Raw genomic sequence first — 16967 nt, 5'->3', positions numbered from 1 at the left:
CAAATCCAAAATATTCAATCCGATAATAATGAAACCTCAAAGGGCAAGGCTTAATTCATCACAACAAGATAGAGAGGGAAGAACACCATATGATCCAACTATATTAACAAGGCTCATGGTACATCAAGATCATGTCAAGTCAAGAACACGAGCGAGAGAGATCCAACACATAGCTACTAGTACATACGCTCAGCCTGGAGGATGAACTACTCAAATATCACCATGGGAATGGACGAGAAGTTGGTGGTGATGGTGATGGAGGACATATATTAACAAGGCTGATTGTGCTGAAATTTTGAGGGGATTTTTTATCCAAAAATTATCATTCCTGTGGCGATAGAAGGGCATCGACCTACGAGGTGCCCACAAGGCGAGGGAGCGCCCCTAGGGGGGTAAGGCACGCCTTGTTGCCTTGTGGAGCCCCCGGACACCGTCTTGCGTTGATTCTTTTTCCTGAAAATCATATATATTCCATAAAAAATTCTCATAAATTTTTATCGCGTTTGGACTTCGTTTGATATGGTTTTTTTGTGAAACAAAAAACAGGAAATGACTCTGGGCACTAGATTAATAAGTTAGTCCATAAAAGTAATATAAAAGCACACCAAAACCATATAAAATTATTGTATATATGCATGAATACTTTATAAATTATAGATACGTTGGAGACATATCAGAGAGCTCGGGGGAGTGGTGGCAATGGCGGGCGGCGCTTGCCGCTAGGATGGAAGAGGGAGACGGCGATGTCGCCGCCAGGATTCTCTCGGCCTGCTCGGTCAAAAGCAGGACCAGACCGGATGTGTTCTCGGGCCGATATTCATAGCTCGGACCGACAATTTTTTCTACTAGGCCTGATCGTAGGGTCCGGTCCTTTACAGGGCACCTAACTTCACATTGAGCTCCGCGCTGACAAAACACGAGTTCGCCAGTGACACACCACGGGATGGCTCGCACGACGTCACCGGGGCAGTGCTCACGAGAATCCGCCGAGCCGCGGCCTCCTCAGCCATCTAAAAGCGGCGGCAGGTGCAGCGTCAACAACTTGCCCTTGTATAGAAGAGCTCATAGACGGTGACGCCGGCGGCTGATGTCCCGACCAGTCTAGCGGTGAACTCCCTCCTCGACTTTTGCCAAGTGAGCACCAAAACCACCTTCAACCCTGCCCAAAACCACCAAGGGGCACATTTATCTGGTTTGACAGAGTTTAGGGGGCAAATAATCCGTTTTTAGAGTTTAGGGGGGTATTGATCCACCAAGGATTTGTGGGGGGAAAGCGTACTTTCATCTATTCAAATAGTGCAAGATACCGTTATACACTCGTCAATAAAACAACATGGGCCCTTAAAAACAACATGGGCTGGTTTGGTGGACCAGTCCATTAGCATCTCCCAGCAAGAAAAAAAAACAGCCTGGGCATGTCTCCGTGGATGCAAAGATGGCCCAAGTGGCCGATATCGACGTACCTCAAAACCCTAGGCCTCGCTATATAACTTGCCTCTCCGCAATTCCCCGTCTTCTTCGCCGCAGCTCGCCCCCGTCTCCCGGATTTCGCCGCCGCCGCCGCTGCTCGCCGCCCACGCCTCCTACCCGTCGACGAGATGGTACAGTGCTTCCATTCTTCCTCCCTCCTTTGATCCAAACACTCAAAAGATGTTTCCTTTGCTGATTGCCCGCGTAGATCTGCGGGATATTGTAGAAATTGTACGTTTCAGAGGATTCCTGTTTACAGGTTCTTGCCGGATTTGTTTCGGCGAGATCTAGCGTGTGTTGGGTGCTAAATCACATGTTACTGGCCGTGTCAAGTCGAGCACCTTCGAATCCTTTTGGTCCATTTGCGTCATGTTCTTGATTTCCTACCAATGACATGTTCTTTAGTTCAATTAGAACTTGCAGGTAGCTGATATCGAGGCAAACCCTTCTTTATAATATGTCATGGATGTGTTGTAGTTCGGATCAAAAGCTAAAGCTTGCTTCTGTCCCGTTGCGCGCTCAAGTCTGGAGTGAGATGAGGACGCTGTAGTGGAATGTTATTAGTTGCATTGTCTCGAAAATGAATGTTATTAGCTACCGTAATTATTTCTCCGATGATTTGTTACGCGGTATTGTACTTGCATGTTCGATCATTACTTTAAATGTTAGTTGATTTCATTACTACTAGAATCAAACCTGCCCTGCTGTTGAGTACTTTTGAGTTGCGTCACAACCCAAGTTATATCACGATTATTAGTTTTAGTAAGCAGTTGTGTAATTTTTTGCTTTTGCCATTTCTTCTCAGACGAAGCGCACCAAGAAGGCTGGAATTGTTGGCAAATATGGTATGAAACTATGAACTTTGCTAATTCCCTTATTAATCCATTTATGTTACTTCCTGAAACTAACCCGCACAATTATAGGTACACGTTATGGTGCCAGTTTGCGTAAGCAGATCAAGAAGATGGAGGTGTCTCAGCACTCCAAGTACTTCTGTGAGTTCTGCGGGAAGGTATATATCTTCTGGCACCCTGCCTGTGTATCCTTTCATATAGTTTGTGAATTATATTATACTGTACACTTAGTTCTGGCCCAGATTCCTGATTCTTGTTGATGTTTATCATGATATGTTGTTTCCTTGCTTAAAGTTTTCCTCCTATGGTAGCATTATTTTGCTGTCTCCATTGTGAACTTCAGTTCATTTCTTGAGCTAGGCTATATCTATAATATCTTACATGCCTTTTCGTAGTATCATTTTGCAAGGCTATGTTAATGATACATTTATTTATTTATTTATGTTCTAGTTTGTTAGTTTGTATAGTTCCATCATAGAAACAAAAGGGGCATTGATCCACTTTGGACGTCTCATTGCAAATTATGTTCCCAACCATAGAGTAGTTTGATCACAGCAGTCTGTGCTGGATCTGTTTATCACTCCATTTTGCCTTTATTCCATTATACTTAACTGGTTCTTTAATTTTTTTAATACATCCTGATATCCTTTTGTCTTGATTCTTGCTTTGCCGTGTATTCTTGCCAGTTTGCTGTGAAGAGGAAAGCAGTTGGAATTTGGGGATGCAAGGACTGTGGGAAGGTGAAGGCTGGCGGTGCTTACACCATGAAGTATGTTCTCATCATCAGCTTATTCTTTCCAAATTACCCATTGGTTTGCCCATCTTATGTTGCTGATCTTGCAATATGTGTTTGCAGCACTGCCAGTGCAGTCACTGTCAGGAGCACCATCCGTCGCTTGAGGGAGCAGACTGAAGCATAAGTTGCTACCAGCAGTGTTTTGTCCTAAGGAATTATCTGTTTTTTGCAGTTTAGACGATACTTTGGATTCAGTTCTGTTGGCTGTTTAGTCAAGGGTATCTTTGTACTTGGTGCCATGGATGTTTTTGTTATGGTATTCCCCCCATCCTTCTGTTGCTGTTGCCTGATTTACTGTGGATTCTTTTGTGCCTTCTGCCATCCGAGCTATCTTGACCATTAGGAACTGGAATCGTGTCTAAGAATTGCACAAGCGAAAATGTGGTCCTCCATTTGGTTGGTTTTCTTTTGAATGAGGAACTTCATGCTTCTAAAAGTCGGGTTTATTCTTGTGGATTCTATGAGCATAGTTGGTGGATTCAATGAATGATGAATTTGAGCGAAAATCTCCTTCAATCTGGATTCAGGCATATCGAAATAAGCACTAAAAGTTTACCCATGAGAAAATGAAAAACGCTGGCTATACAATCCATTGTCGAGAACATAAAGCGTCTGTTCTCGTTTTGTGTAAAGGCCAAAGTCCATATACTCCCCCTGTTCCCAAATATTTGTCCTTTTAACATTTTAAATGGACTACAACATATAGATTCACTCATTTTACTAAGTATGTAATCATTTGTTGAAATCTCTAGAAAACAAATACTCTCTCCGTAAACTAATATAAAAGCATTTAAATCACTATTTTAGTTATCTAAACACTCTTAGAAACGGAGGGAGTATTAAGGTAAGCCCTGGTGGCACGCTGGCAAACTTGTGGAACACTATAACACGCCGATGACGATACCATCGTCTGGCCCTTGCCGAACGGACCTACCTAGTGCCCCAAGAGAGAAAAACTACAACTCCCATCGGTAGAACTCTCATGGCACACCCTTGCTGACAGAGGAGGAGAAGAAGGTCGAAGATCTACCGGTGGAGGAGGATGGCGGCTAGGGAGGAACCCTGTAACACTATTGGGGGTGTATGTTATGTTGGTTCCTAAATACAAAGCGTCTAAGCTTTCGTAAGCTCCTCCACCGAGTCAAATGACCCTTGTACAAAAACAAAATAAATATTGAAACTGTTTTTTTTTGTTCATAGAAAGAATTCTATAAACACAACAATTAAAAAATCACAAATTTTAGATGTCATGGTATGATGGTACATTGAATTGTACAATAAATTGGGAGGCTCGTCGTTAGTGGTGGCGGTGACACCAGTCCGGCGAACAAGGTCTCCTCAAGCCTTCCTGTCTCGACAATGTCATCTGCAGTGACGTTGTTTGAGCATTTTTTTTTTCTGTCGGGCACTTTGGTTGGTAAGATAATGGTTTGTTGGCGCGGCAACGTCACGTCAGCATGACCTTTGATGTCGATGTGGGATCTATGAGAAGTAATAGATGTTTGTTTCTTTGATGATGTATTTGTTTTGGGGCTTAGTTTTCACCTTTTGTGAATTAACCGGTTTCTCTTTTCTACTGTATCAATTTGATTGATAGATCGGAAGTTTCCAATATATGTTAGGTTCCTGCATGTCTCTCTAACAAGACTAGCTAATCATTCGTGTGTTACAACATATACCGGTTCAATACCAATCGTGTCCAATATATATACCTTGCCCTCATCATATTCTAAATTTTGACAATATTTAATTTGATTTGAGTATGAGTATGGAAGGCAAGGAGAATTTTGATTTGGTTGAGGTTTCTGGTAAGATTTGATGTGGATATGAGTGAATGAAGACAATATTTTTTTATTTAGTCAAGGTTTTGATAAAAAATTGATTTGATTGAATATTGTATAACGTGATCTTTAGAGAGGGACGACAAACATACCTCACATTCGCATACTCCATTGATAATAAAGATATTTCTATAATACAAAATTTTTACTAAGGGCATCTTCAACATGGACCCTCAAATAGCACGCAAATGTCTGAATCAAACTGTCAAGACGCGTTTTGCCATCCCAACACAGACCCGTATTTTTCCGCAGACGCGTCTGCACATCCCTTTCCCCGCAAATCAGGGGGCTTTGCGGGAGTCCAGACCTACACCATGTAGGACTTTGACACCCCTGGCTACCCAAAATTGAGGCGGAGCCCGCGCATTTGGAGTGGTCCGCACTATTTTCGCGTTAAAACCCACACTTTCCACACCCCTCTACGCTCCGATCGCCGTCGCCATCCAGCCCGATTCCCGCGCTTTTCGCCTTCCACCGCCGCATGGATCTGTACGAAGAGCCGTCGAAGTCAGCAGAGCTAGAGGATCAAAGAAGGTGGCCGCTTGCAAGATCAACTCGGCAACACAACAAGCTCGCCGCCACAAAATGAAGGCAAATGATCGAGAGGAGGCGGCAAGCGGTAAAATGAAAGGAGTCGGGTGGGGACGGGGACGGGGGCGCTACCGTCCATGCACATGTTGCCATGGCAGCAACTTGGTCGTCGTCATCAGTCCCCCGCCTCTGCCGCCGCGTATGTGTCATATTGCGTCGACCTTAACGCGACGCCGGGCCATTTCGCAGACTAGCCAGGCATGGATCGGCTCGATGCTCGCTCCCTGTTCGTCGGTATGTCTCAACCGGGTGTGACGGCGTTTGACGACGCAGACATAGTTGACGGGGATGATCCATAATGAAGACGGATGCGGCTTCAAGGACAGGCATGTGGATGATTCGCGACCGGAGGTGCACACCGAGCATCGGGGCATGTAAAAAACCATAAACATCCATCTCTTCTTGGTTGCGACCGGACCATATTGCTATGCATTTGAAATGAAGGAGGACGAACCTGAGCGGACATTTAGAGAATGCGGTTGGATGGACGGCTGCGGACGAGTCTGGACTCTGGACTAATCCGTGGATAAATATTGTGTCTAATCTTTTTTTTGTCTATTTTAGGGGATGAAGTTGGAGATGCCCTAATTCAGTTTATATAGTTTAGAAACCAAAAATGCACTGGCAGATGAAATTGTGCATCCACTGTTCAGAAAGCGAACCCCGAAACTCCCATCCTTCCCACTGCTGCCGGAAGGAGACGAACCCCAAAACCCTGACCTGACCCTCCCCGTCGACCCCATCCGCCGCCGCCGCCGCCGGAGGAGGAGATGGACTTCCAGGTCGTCGTCCTCGCCGGAGGCATCTCCGAGAAGCTCTCGCCCCTCGTCTCCAAGGTCTACCGCCGAGCACGACACCCCGCCCCTAACTCCAACAACCCTAACTAATCCTCCCTTCTGCTTCTCGCAGGACGTTCCCAAGGCCCTCCTCCCCGTCGCCAACCGCCCCGCGATCTCCTACGTGCTCGATCTCCTCGAGTCCAGCGACCTCAAGGACATCATCGTGGTGAGCAAGCGACCGAGCACTTCTATTTCTGCTCTGCCTCCGCTCCGTAGCTGGGCGCTACCATTCGCTAATGCGCCTGTGCTTTTGTTGCAGGTGGTGGAGGGTCAAGAGGCGGCCCGCCTCGTCGGAGCCTGGATCTCTAGTGCTTACCTGGACCGCCTCGTCGTGGAGGTAAGTTGAGGCCGATTGGGCGTTTGCCCGCTTGAAATACAGGACTCTGGGGGCTGCTATTGCTGTTAGGATCACCTAATTCCTATCAATTAGAAGCTTCTTGCTGCATTAGCTTGACATGTAGTTTTGACTTGGTAGTGAATAGGCTAATGGTTGCCTCAATTATGCTTACTTTACAAGAATTTTGGCATGTAACTGAAAGCATCTCTAAAGATTGCGTACTTTTGTGGGTCAACTCTTTTTAATGTGTTGTTTAGTCGAGTTTTACTTCAGTGGGCTGTTTTGGCAGTGCTGTGGATGTTCTACAGTAGTGTGCTGGTTTCAATGGGTAACTAGAGATCAAATGCTATGGAGTTCTGGTATTTGATGGTAGCAGTGCTACCGTAGCACCATATAACCAGATTGAGAAGTTACAAGGGCAAAGTCTTTGGTGAAGATGTTGGTTGGTCAGGTCTGTGAATTGTGATATCAGTCAGAAGGGCTGCATAGCTGTTGTACTATGTTCATTTGACGATTAGGCTACGTATTGGATATTCGGTTTAACGATTTAACAATCTTATCTAATATGGGGCACAATCTTATCAGCATAGTTTTTGTACGATCTATAATGAGCTCATTCGATCATAGATTTTTGCAAATTGCTAATCAAGGTGTTAAAATCCTATAATTCTCAGTAACTTGAACTGTTTGAACTCATATATATTTTCAGTGAAATATTAAAATTTTCTTTAGGTGCATGTATGATATATATTGGAGATTCAGTATAACAATTTTTTCTAACATGGGCTACTACTCCCTCTGTCCCATAATATAAGAGCGTTTTTTACACTAGTGTAGTGCCAAAAACGCTCTTATATTATGGGACGGAGGGAGTAGTTTGTAACCTTCCCCTTACGTGCTATCCTGCATTTTCTTGCTTGGAAACATCTTTTTATAAATCTGTAGAATGAAACTAGTTGAATATGAGTGATCTATAAAATTCAAATAGCTTGTGTAATAAGAATCATAATTATCACATTCTATCTAAGAATCTCATAAAGTGCTAATCAAGTTGTTAAAATCCTAGAATTTTCAGTAACTGGAACTGCTTTAGTTTATATCTGTTCCTTTTATTAGCTTTTCTTTAGGTGCGTCTTCCCTTTTATCATTGGCTTCTTTTAGCATTCTCATTGTGTCATGCGAGCCCACTATGATTCGGGTAATATGTTGTAGGGGAACATATTCTCAGCTGTCTGGAGGTAACTTCTTTCTTTCTTGTGTAGGTAGTTGCAGTTACTGAGGACATTGGAACTGCTGGTGCATTACGAGCTATTTCAAAGAGACTGGTCGCAAATGATGTTTTGGTAATGATAAGCTTTCCCATATTTTCAGGAACATAAAAGTATGCATGCTGGGAGTAATAAAGATGCTAATGCACTGGCCGCGTTTTAATAGGTGATTAGCGGCGACCTAGTAACTGATGTACTTCCTGGGGCTGTTGCTGCTACCCATAGAAGAAATGGTGCAGCTGTTACTGCTTTACTATGTTCTGTTCCTGTTAGTGGTCCTTCAGATGCTGCTTCTTCAGGAGGGAAAGACAAGGCTAAAAAACCATGTCGACTGAACATAGTTGGGCTAGACATAACAAGACAATTCTTGTTGCATGTTGTATCAGGTTTGTTTATTGTATTGCAGTTAGGTAGTACCTGTCATTCATAATTCATCTGCTTGTCAAATGTTACTTGTAGGAACTGATGTTGAAAAGGATGTTCGAGTTTATAAGAGAAAAATTCGAGCTGTAGGTCAGGTAATGTGCATCTAAACATGTCAAATGAACTCTTAACATACATATTAAAATAAAGTGAACTTATTTCCTAACAGTGTTCTGCGCTTTCACTTTCCAGTGCAATATCTTATGTTCTGTGACACTATCATGTGTGAAGGAATACGAACGGGTCATAATTAGTTTGGGCGTACCTGAGTTTATTATATCTTATCTTTTCCTTGGGAATAACTATGGGAGCTCATATGATATTTTTAGTAATTTAAATATGGTATTTGAAACTCAATACTTAAGATTAGTCTGAGTGAGAACTGAACTATATTGGTGTTCAGTAAACACCATAGTTACCAAATTAGCAGGAAATTTGTGGAACAATATGACGGTGATTGTGAGTACGATAGATCATAACAATTAACAAGTGGAGGTTCAGATGCGATGCCCATGTAGAACTTTGTGCTTTGAACCACTCTTCTAAAAGATGCTAGGCGCTAGGCAAGGTGGTAGCGCCTAAAACTAGGGGTGCAAGCGGTTCGCCGCAATTGCCCGAATCCTAGTCAAAACGAGGGACAGCTGTAGCTGGACTGTCATGGCATTAGTTCAATATGTACTAGCTAACACCCATGCAGGCAAGATGTCCACCTTTTTAAAACATGCTTCAAGGTTTAAAAGGTAGAAGGCTGAAAGCACCAAGTGAGCCATGTCACAACAACTTGCTGTCTACAAATCTCACCTAGTTTTGATTAATTTGTCCGCGCTACAGGATTTCAATGTGCTATACATTATGATTAATGGAAGAATAGTCAGAATAACCTAGCAACAGATACTTCCACCTCCAAATCTAAAATGTATTGGCATGGCAAAAGGCGTGATATTATTGAACCAATCAAGTCAACCGTCTTCCATTGACTTATCGGCTGCCTTGCTTGAGAAAGTTTCACCAAAATGGAGATGAACTGGAATCACGTGTAACTAAATTCCATGTGTCATTATAATGCACAATCCTTTGACAAGCCATTTGCAAACCTCAACACCTGAAAACATGCATTTAATAAATGGAAGGAGTGCTCAAAGTGAACCTCCTAATCTTAAAACCACATGGATTCGTGGTCGCTTGTGATGCCATCTTTGCATGGCAGACTAGAGATGGTGTGCCTGAGGGCTGGAGGCAGAAGTGCCACTTGCATAGGGGCTGGAAGTGTAAACTGCACGATTGCCATGGGGAGGATTAGGTCGTACTTGTATGGTCTGGAGTGCTTTGGATGTTCAATTGGACTGGACTGACTAGGGTAGGTGCTTCCCCTTCAGTTTGTCTGTTTTGCCATGGTACTCGAAATATCCTATTACACGACTGTTTTTCTCTACGTACCGAGTTCCATATGCCAAACTAGCCAAGACAAACCAGTCGAGCCAGTTCGTTTTTTTTTCTGCGAGCAATTCTTTCTGTTTTTGGGTGCTGCTTTCCCGGTTCAGTGTTATGATTAATAGCCACATGATAACTTTGACATTCTAGACAGAACTTTTAGGATCTAAGTATATCCTTTTTTAGCAGTTGTGTTGCGCTAGTATTTTAGCAACTTGTGAATTAAGTTTCAGGTCATCAATTTATACTAGTGGACTGTGTTCTGAACCATTGAAAACTACTGAGTCATTTGCACTGGACAATATATCATGTGTCCTTAGTATGAGCAAATTTTGTTGACATTTTTTCATTGGATAAAGATGGTACACTATTTAATGACTGGCAACCCCATGATAAGACTCAATATGGGACGTAAGTGTTGCTTTGGCTGGATGTTACTATCCACTGTGCAGAAATGAACGAGTGATTACTAATTTGCTGGCTGAATATGTGGACCAAATAAATATTTTATGTATGTTTCTAGTGGTGCATATTTGCATACTAAAAAAGGTGCACCCATTGACTGAAGCAAGGCAGGGAAACTTTATGAGGACACGATCCAGATGGCTTCCTGTTCCTTCGTGGAATGAGAGCCGTTCCTTGCAATCTTACTAGCTTGATTGTTCTCTGCATATACTGATAGAATTTTGTTGCAAACTCAGTTTTTTGAAAATTTGGGGACTTAACTTGCGATGCTAATGGGTTGAATGAGGTAGGAGATGTTTTTCCCCCTGTTTTGACAGCAGCTGCAGTTTGTTAGGTGGCCTTCATGTTTGTAGTGATAATAACTGAAGCTCTTAAAATTTTCCTATCATGATTTGATTTTACATCATTTTAGAAATCTGAGAAAGTTCGGATGTTTATTCGGTTGTGGACTCAACTTAATATCTACCTTGCCTTCCTTTTTCTAGATGGAAATTCGAAGTGACCTGATGGATGCTCATCTTTATGCCTTTAATAGGTTCTTCTATGTTCTTTTAAATTGTTTCATATCTCATCTCTTTACAAGCAGTCCTCACTCAGCAATCTTTTGATACGGTTGATCACAGGACAACATTGCAGGATGTACTGGAACAGAAAGAAACATACCGTAGCATCAGACTTGAAGTTCTCCCATATTTAGTGAAGAGCCAGTTGGTATACTTCGTTCTTAATGCATAATGATTTCTTCCCAAGCACAGTTTATTTTTCAAGATTCTTCTAAGCATGTAACTGTTCCCAAATTTATACAGAGGTCAGCTCCATCAGGCGGTGAAGGAACAATAGTTGATGAAACTGGGAATATTGTAGTTCCGCCCAGCAGTAATTTACAGTGCTTGTCACAACATCGCGCAATTGCACCATCTGCTTTCAAGCAAGATTTATTACCAAGTTCAGGCGGTGGAACACATAGGTGCTGTGTTTATATTGCTAGTAAAAACAAGTACTGTCACCGTTTGAACTCCATTCAGGCGTACTGTGATATTAATCGAGATGTAAGGATCTAACACCGCAATGCATTTCGCTTTTGGTCGGGTGTTGCTTGAAAGTTTTACTAACGGCAATATTACAGGTTATAGGGGAAGCTAGTCACCTATCTGGTTATTCCTTCTCTTCACATAATAACATCATCCACCCATCGTGTGTGCTTGGATCGAAGACTACAGTGAGTCTAATTTCATACTTATTCCATAACTAGCATATTTGGTTGATTTTCTGCAAATACCGAAGATGGATGCTAAAAATGCCATACTGAATGCAAGTTTTGATGCTACCCAGTCTTCTATAAGAAAGTTATGCTGAGCTAGATTGAAGATAGTATTGAATATTGATCAATCTGTTGGCTCAAATAAGTGGTCTGTGGTATGAATATTAGACCATCTCTAGGTTGCCCAAAAGCGATTCGAAGGCGCAGAATCACATTGATTAGATTTTCTTTTAATCGCATCACCACTAGTCAAATTTAAGCCTTGCCATTTTACCTGCATTACTCAATATAATTTTCTTGTTATTTGTAAAACTGATGAAACAGTAGAATTGTTAGTGATGACACTATACCACATTATACTTCCCAGCAAAAAAACGCTTTGTGGGATGAGGGATGTTTGATTTATATTTCTTGGGAGAAGAGGTAGTTCACAAACCAGTACACATATACTCCCTCCGGCCCAAAATAAGTGTCTCAACTTTGTACTAACTTTAGTATAAAGTTGGGACACTTGTTTTGGGACGGAGGGAGTATAATTTACCTGTATTACCATTTATACTCTCCTTAGGAATGGATGCCTTAGAACTATCTGTTCTAATCTATTTCTTAAATTTATACCCCTTTGATTCCATATTTTTGGTGAATGATCTTGGTTGTGGGTTTGATGAGCATATTTTAATATTGCTTTCGCGCCGCATTGACACATATATTTAGGACTATGTTCTGTGTAAATTTGATGGTACATTAGTTGCAACTAGTGCACATTCTAACCCCTTGCCCAGCCTATTTTGGCTTATCTTGTGGCTTATGGTTTATTAGGTCGGGCCACAGTGCATGCTTGCTGAGGGTTCACAGTTAGGTGACAAATGTGGTGTCAAGCGATCTGTGATTGGCCGTCATTGTCGTATTGGTTCGAATGTGAAGGTAATAAAGCAATGCTTTATATTTTGATGCTGATTTCTTGTAAAATTTCAACTGGAATTATGTTTGCGTAACATGCTACGATGTTTTGCTTGTTGGCACCATATTTGTGCAAATGTGAAGGTCCAGTGTTATCTTCTTGGGGAGGTTTGCAGGTTTCAAAGTTAGAATTATCATATTGAGTGTATTAGGTTCAATGTGTAAGACAATTTGAGGGAACAAGTAAAAACCAACCTGCTTAGGCTTCATTTTGCTTGTGGGAATTCTTCTACAAGATCTTTCTTGAAGATTGGTAAGATCTAGTTGGTCGCATCTGATTTACTGCTGGCACCTCGCTAGGTTGCTGTTACAGTTGCCTTAGAAGTTAGAACATCCTGCTGATCAGCTAAAAAAAAAGAAAGAACATCCTGCTGATACATTAGTGCCCACCTAGTGGATTCCATCATGCTGCCACCTTATACCATGGTTACATTATTGTGAAGCTAGCATGCCTACTGCAGACGATCATATCAAGCGAGTATTTTTCCTTCCTTCTTATGAAAGAACTGTTTCTACCCATCTGTTGTTGCAGATTGTCAACTCTGTTGTCATGAACCATGTGGTTATTGAAGATGGCTGTCACATCCAAGGTTCTGTTATATGTAATAATGTGCAACTTCAAGAGCGTGCCGTTCTGAAAGATTGCCAGGTATTTTTTTTCCTCTGACCAATTGCACTCAGAAGTAACTGAAACTTGAGGGAGAAAAAATCCAGTCAATTTGTCTGATAGCATTTCAGCTAATGCTGGTAGTCATTGTAATGAAGTGAAAATGAATTAAATATATAATTTACGTGTTGTACAGTTAGTTAACTTGAAACGATTTATTATATAATGCTTTACTGGTGAAATAATTTCAGGTTGGAGCTGGTTATACTGTGACTACTGGTAGTGATCACAAATCAGAATCCCTGGCGAGAAAGTAGAGCACATTTTGATAGTTTTGCGGTGGACTCGAGCACATGTGCGTATCAGATGCACCCCTATGAGTAAAGAAAGGGGATACAGTTCTGTTTTGAGATCTTTCTTCTTACAGTTTCTCGTTTGAGATATGATAGCAGAATTTTGGTTCCGGCAACATTCTGAAAATTTTGCGTGCTCTGAATGTGAACTGCAACTAGTGAGATGGTTTCATGGCGTGGCTCCTTTTTATCTTGAGATGGATTCATGGCACGTCTTGAATCAATGGCTTGCTTTGCTTAATCATTCTACCTGCTGTAAACAAGTAAAGAAAAAAAAGGGTAATCATGCCATCTGTTTCGCCCACATGTGGTTGCTGCCTCGAGCTGGTTTGCGAGTAATGCGTCCGGCGGTAAATGTTTGTTTTCCGAACGGCCAAAACCGTGTTAATTGAAACTACTCCCAAAGTATAAGGAGTATTATTGTGCACTTTTGGACAGGGATCAAATGACACAAATTATATGTCCCATATATTATGGAGGTGTTTTGGTTTGTGTTTTTTTAGCCGTTATCGCATTGTGGAGGCACCTGAAACGATACACACGTTTGATTTGAAAAAGTAGTTGGTCTGTAAACAGATGCCCATAATCAAATCGCATCCCTATCGGCTCTCGTTTATGCCCGCCCCATCCGGTAACAAAAACCGTTACCGGTCATCCCTATCTCTCGCTGCAGCCAACCTCCTTTCCCCTCCGTGCCCGATCGTACCATCTGCACTGATTTACTTCGATGAGCCTTCTGCATCTAGCATCAGCGCCGGCTACCCCTTCCTCTACTCCTTGACAGTTTCTGAGCAGCAGACCATCTTGAGTGGACCGTGGACCCACCGGCTGACAACGTGGAAAGCACCTTTCAGATCCTCCACCACCGCGCGAGAGCAAAATCCATCGCGGGCGAACTCTCTCTCTGTGCATTTGGAATCTGCAGAACAACCCAAAGCATCACCACCGCCTTCAAAATACATCACGCGGCCAAACACCTCCATGGAATCTGATGTCTTTAGAGCATCTCTAGCAAACTTTTTATTTCGTGGGCCTTTAAAACTGTGATAAGGGTCGCAAAAAACGTGTTTTAAGGATCGATTTTACCTTCCGCAGAACAGACCTTTTCAGAGATGCTCCTCCTCGTCCTCCTCCACCTCCTCTCCTCATTCACCACTGTCCCTGGAACGGCCCCGACGGCGGCCGGTCACTAAATAGGAGTTATCCACGCCGGCAGGCTCAAGGGATATGGTAGTGGCACAGGCAGTTGTGGGGTTTGGGCTGAAGATGTACGAATTACACGATATATTGATTCGGTGCAATGTGCACGATATATATGAGTACAATGTGGGGCCTCTACCTCAATCTATACAACAAACTAGAGAGGTGGGCCTAATGTACAAAAGACAATATGCATGCACAAATAATATCCTCAACCCCCCCCCCCCCCCCCCCCCCCGCAGTCGAAGCGGCACCGCGGCTGACGCAAAGACTGGACCAGAACTCCTCAAATGACGCCGTAGGCAAGCCCTTGGTCATGATATCTGCAAATTGTTGGGAAGTAGGGACGTGTAAAACATGAATATGGCCAAGGGCCACCTGTTTCCGAACAAAATGAATATCCAACTCAATATGCTTGGTCCGTCGATGATGTACCGGGTTAGCGGAGAGGTAGACCACTGAGACGTTATCGCAGTAGACCACCGTGGCACGATCAACAGGAGAAGAGAGCTCCTGAAGCAGCTGGCGAAGCCACGAACACTCGGCGACGACGTTGGCCACCACACGATACTCAGCCTCAGCACTGGAATGAGAGACCATAGGTTGCCGCTTGGACGACCACGAGATAAGTGAGTGTCAGGGCAGCCCGCCCAGTCTGCATCGGAGTAGGCGGTGAGGGCGTTGTCGGCGGAGGCATGACGCCAAGATCCATAGTGCCACCGATATAGCGAAGAATCCGCTTGACAGCAGCCCAGTGAACGTCTCGAGGAGCATGCATATGAAGACACACCTGCTGCATGGCATATTGGATCTTCGATCGAGTCAGGGTGAGGTACTGGAGAGCACCAACGATAGACCGATAGAAAGCAGCATCCGAAGCAGGAGAACCATCCGTGGCAGAAAGCTTGGCCTTTGTATCAACAGGCGTAGCGGCGGGCCTGCAGTTAAGCATGCCGGCGCGCTCTAGGAGCTCGTGAGCGCACTTCCGCTGATGAAGGAAGAAGCCATCCGGACGGCGCACCACCTCGACACCGAGGAAGTAGTGCAAAGGACCCAAGTCCTTGATGGCGAACTCAGCGCGAAGACGAGCCGTGAGCTGACTGAGGAGACCAGCTGTACATGCCGTCAGGATGATGTCATCGACATAGAGCAGCAAGTAGGCCGTGTCAAAGCCCTGATGATAGACGAAGAGCGAGGCGTCCGAGCGGGTAGAGCGGAACCCAAGCTGGTGGAGAAACGCCGCGATGCGCTGGTACCAAGCGCGCGGAGCCTGCTTGAGTCCGTACAAGGACCGCGAAATTAGGCACACGTGGTCGGGAAGCGCCGGGTCAACAAACCCGGTGGGCTGCTGGCAGAAGACCTGCTCCTAGAGGTGACCATGGAGGAAGGCGTTGGAGACGTCCACCGGCCAAGCACGGGAGACCGCAAGGTGGAGAACCGTGCGTATCATGCCGGGCTTGACGACCGGAGTAAAGGTGTCGGTGAACTCGATGCCAGCACGCTGTCGGAAGCCACGAACGACCCAGCGCGCTTTGTAGCGATCAAGGGTACCATCAGGACGAAGCTTGTGTTTAAAGACCCACTTCCCAGTAATCACGTTGGCGTGCCGGGGACGGGGAACAAGCTGCCACGTCCGTTGCGCAACAGGGCGCCAAACTCCTCTTGCATCGCAGCCATCCAGAGCAGGTCACGAAGAGAGGCTCGAATGGAGGATGGCAACGACGACGACTCAGAGGTGGACGCCGCATGGACGTAGTCATCCGAGGCGTAGCGCGAGCTCGGGCGAAAGACGCCCGTACGGGCGCGGGTGACCGGACCGGTCACAGGCGCCGGTGGGGGGGGGGGAGGGGGGGGGCGTGGGCGCCGAGGGTGCCGGGAGCGCCGAGAGGGCCGAGGGCGCCGTGAGGGCCGCTGGCGCCGGGGACGCCGAGGGGGCCGGGGGCGCCAAGGGGGCCGCGGGCGCCAACGTCAGGGGCGCCAGGGGTGCCAGCGCCGCGACTGGAGGAGGCGCCGCATGCGGAGGGCGCGCCTCAAAGCCAGGGGGCGGGCCAAGAGAGGCGCGCGAGCACCCTGGGAGAGGCGCCGAGGAGCTCGCATCACCGGTAGCGGGAGGAGCAGCCGGGGGTACCTGGTGAAACGGAAACACATGCTCATCAAAGTAAACGTGCCGGGAAGTGAACACACAATGGGAGACGGGATCGTAGCATCGATATCCCTTGGAGTTGGACGGGTAGCCGATGAAGATGCAAGCGATAGAACAAGGTGGGAGTT

The 16967-nt window shown here is 44.8% G+C and overlaps 2 protein-coding genes across 3 annotated transcripts; both read left to right on the top strand.

Moving 5' to 3' along the window:
• Positions 1–1437: 1437 nt before the first annotated feature.
• On the top strand, positions 1438–3400 carry LOC123147730 (60S ribosomal protein L37a-1). Its single transcript, XM_044567030.1, has 5 exons — positions 1438–1601; positions 2276–2315; positions 2394–2482; positions 3011–3093; positions 3181–3400. Exons 1-5 carry the CDS (start codon positions 1599–1601, stop codon positions 3242–3244), a joined length of 279 nt encoding a protein of 92 aa, XP_044422965.1. The 5' UTR covers positions 1438–1598; the 3' UTR covers positions 3245–3400.
• A 2725-nt stretch (positions 3401–6125) lies between these two features.
• LOC123147729 (translation initiation factor eIF-2B subunit gamma) lies at positions 6126–13737 on the top strand. Of its 2 annotated transcripts, XM_044567029.1 has the most exons (13): positions 6126–6388; positions 6462–6557; positions 6651–6728; positions 7991–8071; positions 8163–8382; positions 8456–8514; positions 10801–10850; positions 10939–11026; positions 11122–11364; positions 11442–11534; positions 12396–12500; positions 13069–13185; positions 13395–13737. In XM_044567029.1, the coding sequence occupies exons 1-13, from the start codon at positions 6323–6325 to the stop codon at positions 13458–13460; spliced, it is 1362 nt and encodes a 453-aa protein (XP_044422964.1). In that variant the 5' UTR covers positions 6126–6322; the 3' UTR covers positions 13461–13737. The 2 variants fall into 2 exon arrangements, with proteins under 2 accessions (XP_044422964.1, XP_044422963.1); XM_044567028.1 differs by having other exon boundaries at positions 6462–6728.
• The last annotated feature ends 3230 nt before the right edge of the window (positions 13738–16967 follow it).

The sequence above is a fragment of the Triticum aestivum genome, chromosome 7A, assembly GCF_018294505.1.
Source record: "Triticum aestivum cultivar Chinese Spring chromosome 7A, IWGSC CS RefSeq v2.1, whole genome shotgun sequence".
In the NCBI taxonomy this organism is placed as follows: Eukaryota; Viridiplantae; Streptophyta; class Magnoliopsida; order Poales; family Poaceae; genus Triticum; species Triticum aestivum.
The sequence above is the reverse complement of the archived record's forward strand: the minus strand, read 5'-3'. Positions and strand labels throughout refer to the sequence as shown.

Excerpts from the sequence above, each read along its gene's own strand:
- LOC123147730 (XM_044567030.1), top strand. Across the intron at positions 2,483-3,010 it reads TCTGTGAGTTCTGCGGGAAG|TTTGCTGTGAAGAGGAAAGC; the intron begins GTATATATCTTC and ends TATTCTTGCCAG. Across the intron at positions 3,094-3,180 it reads GGCGGTGCTTACACCATGAA|CACTGCCAGTGCAGTCACTG; the intron begins GTATGTTCTCAT and ends ATGTGTTTGCAG.
- LOC123147729 (XM_044567028.1), top strand. The coding sequence starts at position 6,323 with ATGGACTTCCAGGTCGTCGTCCTCGCCGGAGGCATCTCCGAGAAGCTC. Across the intron at positions 11,027-11,121 it reads ATTTAGTGAAGAGCCAGTTG|AGGTCAGCTCCATCAGGCGG; the intron begins GTATACTTCGTT and ends AAATTTATACAG. Across the intron at positions 11,535-12,395 it reads TGCTTGGATCGAAGACTACA|GTCGGGCCACAGTGCATGCT; the intron begins GTGAGTCTAATT and ends ATGGTTTATTAG.